At 54.1% G+C, this 4735-nt stretch overlaps 3 protein-coding genes across 3 annotated transcripts; 1 reads left to right on the top strand and 2 right to left on the bottom strand.

Moving 5' to 3' along the window:
* Window positions 1-66: 66 nt before the first annotated feature.
* EMH_0074440 (uncharacterized protein) lies at window positions 67-1680 on the top strand (the record flags this gene model as incomplete). Its single annotated transcript, XM_038022713.1, has 1 exon — window positions 67-1680. One exon carries the CDS (start codon window positions 67-69, stop codon window positions 1678-1680), a length of 1614 nt encoding a protein of 537 aa, XP_037878567.1.
* A 187-nt stretch (window positions 1681-1867) lies between these two features.
* Window positions 1868-3672, bottom strand: EMH_0074430 (uncharacterized protein; the record flags this gene model as incomplete). Its single annotated transcript, XM_038022712.1, has 4 exons — window positions 1868-2079; window positions 2353-2522; window positions 2678-3081; window positions 3556-3672. 4 exons carry the CDS (start codon window positions 3670-3672, stop codon window positions 1868-1870), a joined length of 903 nt encoding a protein of 300 aa, XP_037878566.1.
* Window positions 3673-3767: 95 nt separating this feature from the next.
* On the bottom strand, window positions 3768-4514 carry EMH_0074420 (uncharacterized protein; the record flags this gene model as incomplete). Its single annotated transcript, XM_038022711.1, is given in 2 exon segments — window positions 3768-3844; window positions 3848-4514. Coding segments are annotated over 2 exon segments (744 nt in total).
* Window positions 4515-4735: the final 221 nt, after the last annotated feature.

Genomic DNA, 4735 nt, shown 5'->3' with positions numbered 1-4735 from the left:
TGTGTCGTTAACCGATCTCTACTCAGTCTAGAGAGGCTGCAGCGCCACAGGGTCTCCCTTCTCATTATGGGCAATCCAATCAAGCCTTTCACAGCCGACGAGCTCCTGTCCCTGAAACTATTTCTCCAAGCACCCCAAACTGATGCAGCAACGCACGCAAGGCATGTATCGGCTGCGTATGTTTCGGATGCGACTGCAGCCGCTGTGCCTCAAAATGCTGCTACGACAGGTGCAGCTACGTCGGCTGCCACCAACGACACTCATGTTGCCGCGGGTGCTGAGAAAGCGCACACCGCGGGAGAACAGGATTTTACAGTAAGGAAAACAGCAGGAAATACTGATGGCTTCCCCACTGCTGCAACAACTACCGCAAGTGTGCGGCAGGTCCGCAGCATTCTTGTACTAGGTGGGAGCAACAGCAGCAGCAGCAATGTGAACTTCTTGCTTGAGGAAATGGGCCTTTCACTTGCTGCCGACTCTGTTGTTGCTGTTGTTCCCCCAACACTTCAGCAGCAACAACGCGGCGTCTACCACCCGAGAGAGGTGGTGCTCCAGCAACCGCAGCTAGTAGGAGGGAAGATACAAAACGAAATGAAGCAACAGCAACTCCAGCAGCGGGGCGGTACCGGCAATGGCAATGACAGCGGCGGCAATGTATTTGTCTACCCTTACGGATCCACGGTCTATGTTCAAGCTCCTGCCGTACCACTGCTATGCAGCAGCAACTGTTGCAGCCCTTCTCAACGCCCGCTAATTGGTGCTGCTGCCGCTGCTGGTGGGGGGGTTGTTGTCGCTGCTGGCAGTAGCAAGCTGCTGCAAGACCCGTACTTGAGTCTTTACAACAATGCGGAATTAGTCCGCCTAATTCTGCAGCTGCTTCTGGGTCGAGTATCTCTGCAACAGCTTCAGCCAACTGCAGGAGAAGCAGCAGCCGCAATAAGCAAGTACACCCTGCAGACAGACACAGAGGTGCTCTCACTGTTGCCGCAGCCATGCCTAGAGGCCCCGCCAGATGTCCCCAAGGACTTTAGATTGCTGCATCAGCAGCAAAGTTTTTCGCTACAGCCTCGGCTGCTGCTACAGCTGCAGCAGGTGCTCCAGCAGATAAATACGAACCCTATAGGCAAACCGCTTGAACTTATCAAGCCCAAGTTGCTGCAGCCCTTTCTGCCCCTGAGACCGGCGCTGCACCCACCAATAATGCCGTCACTCCCTGCTCCCTCCCTGCCCTTTGTCGATTTGGATAGTCTCATGATGACTCCGCACCAGAGGCTACTTGCTGCAGCAGCTGCTGCCGCTGCAAGTTTCAATGCAAACGCGCAAGCTGCAACTGCAACTGAGAGCCTAACAACTACTGCAGCGGAGCCTGTGACGCCGCAGCTACAAGCAGAAGAAACAGCGGCGGCAGCACAATCTCGGAGGCAAAGCTCCTTGGTGAACTTTATATTGACAGCTGCTACAACGACAGGCCTGTTACCCAGCCAGGAGCAGCAGCAACACCAGGTTCAACCACAGGAAGAAGAGCAACGGCAACAAGATTATAACAAAGGGCCGCAACATCAGCCATTAGGCAGGGAGGCCAGAGCCCGAGTGGCTTTGGTTCGTTTGCTTCTCAGTACCTTAGAAAGGCACTGTAGCGGATCGCAACGGAAGATTGATAAGACTGCTGAGACAGTCTAAGTTATGTCTGCAGTTGCATCTGCTGCAACTCTTGAAGCCACTGCTTCTGTGGTTACCAGTGGGGTGATATTGCTGCGCAACTGTCGTTTCTACTGCAACTGAACTGCAAATCAGCCCGTGTGTGCATATACTAAGACACACAGCACACGCGTTTCAAGGGTCTGGNCTGTGATTGCAGCAGACAAATCTAGAGACCCGCGTTCTCCTCGAGCTGCACCCAGAAAGAGCAACTTTTGCTGCGAGAATTTTCAGGACCCGCGACCTCTGCTGCTGTTGCTGATACGTCTGCATCTCCACGCATCAGCGAAGGGGACAAGGGCAACATGTTGTGCTGCTGCAACAGTCTTTCGAGGGACTCAAGAGCCCTCAGGCTTCTGCTGCGGCTGCTACTACTCTCTGCTTCACAAGGAGCAGAAGTGGAGGAAAGGCACGAAGGGAGTGCACTACCATTCGCTCTGCTGCAGCAGCTACGGTCAACCGGCTCTGCTGAAGCACTACGATTGCCGCCTGATTTGTGCTTGCTGCTGCTCCAGCTGTGGTTGGAACCAAGTGTGCGTTCACTGAAGAGAGGCACTCTACTGCGGTCTCTGCTGCTGCGGCTGTTGCTTCCCTGGCTGGATTGCAGCAGCAGCTGCTGTTCCCTGTTGGCTAGACACCGCAGTTCGTCCCTACATTGCGTCTCCGCCGACTGGAGTGCAAGTTCTTCCTGCTCCAGCTGTTGCAGCTGCAGCCTTTCTGCATCTGCTCGTTGCTGCAGCTGCTGCAACTGTTTCTGGGCATCCTGTCTGGTGTTTGCTGCTGTATCCCTCTCTGCATGTGCTCGCTGGAGTATCCACTTGGCGCTGCAGCATATACAACAGCAAGAAGCAGCGTTCCATTAACATGTTAAGCAGCTAAGAGGGACAGCAGCCGCTCTGGAAGCTGCTGCACATCCCAGTCAGTGGGAAGCTCCTGTTAGAAGGCAGCTAGAGGAGTCCGGCGGCAGAAATAGGCTCACCTGCTCGCTTCCCTCGTCCAATACTGAATTGCAGCGCGCACCTTGTTCCTGCCTGCTGCGGCTAGTAGGACTCGCAGTGCCTCTTCCTTTTCCGAGTCTTGCGCAGAGGCAATAAAACAACCAAAGTGACCATGTTCTGCGTCATCAGCTCGTGCTGCTGCTGCTGCCGCCGCGCCTTCTGTTGCTGCGAATGCAGGCTCCCCCGTGGCAGCCAAGGCAGCAGCGGCCGCCTCAAGCTTTTGCTTGTTTCTGAGAGCAGAAGCAAACCGGGAGCTTTGTTGTAGGAGGTCTTGATATGCTATTTCACAACAGCAGGACTGTTGCGCCAGTAGCTCATATGCTTCAGCCTCTTCTTGCTGCCGCTGCTGCTGTTGCCTCTCAATACTTCGGCGCTGTTGCCTCACCTGCAGACAAATACAATCAATGACAATGATTGCATTGGCCTTCCAAGNATACTTCGGCGCTGTTGCCTCACCTGCAGACAAATACAATCAATGACAATGATTGCATTGGCCTTCCAAGAAACTGTGCTTCAACTGTCGAATCCCTAGCGATTTGCCTTCTAAAACAACTTTAGGTTCGTTTGGATTTATGAACATCCTCGTTTTTCAAAGCGATCCTCGTTTTTCGTTGTGCCATAGACGCGCTTGCAGCTCATTCGGATCATGAAGCGAGGCTTCAACAGGCTTCCTGCAAAACTTGCCGACAGTTTGGCCTTTGTAGAATGAGTACTGCTACAAGCTTGTGCGATTCCATTCACGCTGCTACGGAGATGTGTGCTAGGTTTTGAGACACCAACAGTGCTGCCGCATGGAATGCGTGGGTTCCTGCGCCGAAAAGCAATAACTTTATTGTTTGTGGACCAGAACAGGTCTCACGTTCTGCCTCTCCTGCTGAAGCTGCCTCAAGCGCCTTTTAGCTACAAAAGTCGAGCTACGAAGTCCACTCAACTCCTGCTGCAGCGCCGCTAGCTGGTTGCCTCCATTGCTCTCCATGTGCGTGCTTCCTGATGATGCTTCATTCAGTTCCTCCCTATGCGGCAGCTCTCGCTGGTTGTCGTCTGAACGACCGGAACTAGCCAATTTCTGCATCAGGTGTGCTGCTGGACCGAATCGAGGTGTGTCTCCAGGTTGCAGTAGCTGCTGCTGGTGCTCGTCCGTGCTGCAGNTGCTGCTGGACCGAATCGAGGTGTGTCTCCAGGTTGCAGTAGCTGCTGCTGGTGCTCGTCCGTGCTGCAGTTGCTTTCGCTGCCTCTAGATTTAGCCTTCTGGTGGAAGAAGCTAAAAGAGCTTTTGCCCTTGTCGTTACTGCGATCACTGCAGTTGCTGCTGTCGCTTCCTGCGCTGCTCGTTCTGACAGAGCTGCTGCTGCTGCTGCTTCTGCTGCTTCTGCTGCTTCTGCTGCTGCACAGCTCTTCGTGCACAGCTTGGAGGCTGCAGCTGTTGTTGTTGCCATCTGCAAGCAGTTCAGTGTCACATGTATCGGCGCTACTCTGGCGGCTTTGCTTAGGTGGCTCCGAACTGTCCGGCTGTTGCTGCACCTGTTTATCCATGCTCTTATGGGGATCCAGCGCTTCCAGCGGCAGTTTTTGCAGCAACACTGCGCCTATCGGCTGCACGCTATTCTTCGCCGTCCCATCCACGGCCTGTACATCTGCTTCAACTGCTTCGGGTAGGTGTTCGGTCTTCGTATTTTCAACAAGCGACGGAGGAGATTGATCTCCTGCAGCCTCAGGAGCAGGACAAACTGCAGCAACATCTGTTGCTTCTCCCAGTGCAGGTTTCTCTAAGTGCGTCCGTTTCAGAAGCTCCTCATCGATCCTTTCCCCTCCCCTCATGCATGCCTGTTGCAGCAGCAGCAGCTGTTGTCTCTGCTGCTGAACCGTCTGGTGCGCTGCAGAAAGTGTGTCTCTCAGCTTTGTTGCTGTTGCCGACTCTGAATCTAGGCGCTCATGAAGCGCTGCTTCTTCTCGCTGTAGCTGCAGCAGCTGCTGCTGCTTCTCCTCGTTCTGGCGCTGACCCAAACAACAGACGCAGCAGCATTGATCTCAACGGAAAG

This window comes from Eimeria mitis, genomic scaffold (assembly GCF_000499745.2).
Source record: "Eimeria mitis Houghton genomic scaffold, Emh_scaff4348, whole genome shotgun sequence".
Taxonomy (NCBI): domain Eukaryota; phylum Apicomplexa; class Conoidasida; order Eucoccidiorida; family Eimeriidae; genus Eimeria; species Eimeria mitis.
This window is presented reverse-complemented; position numbering and strand designations above follow the sequence as displayed.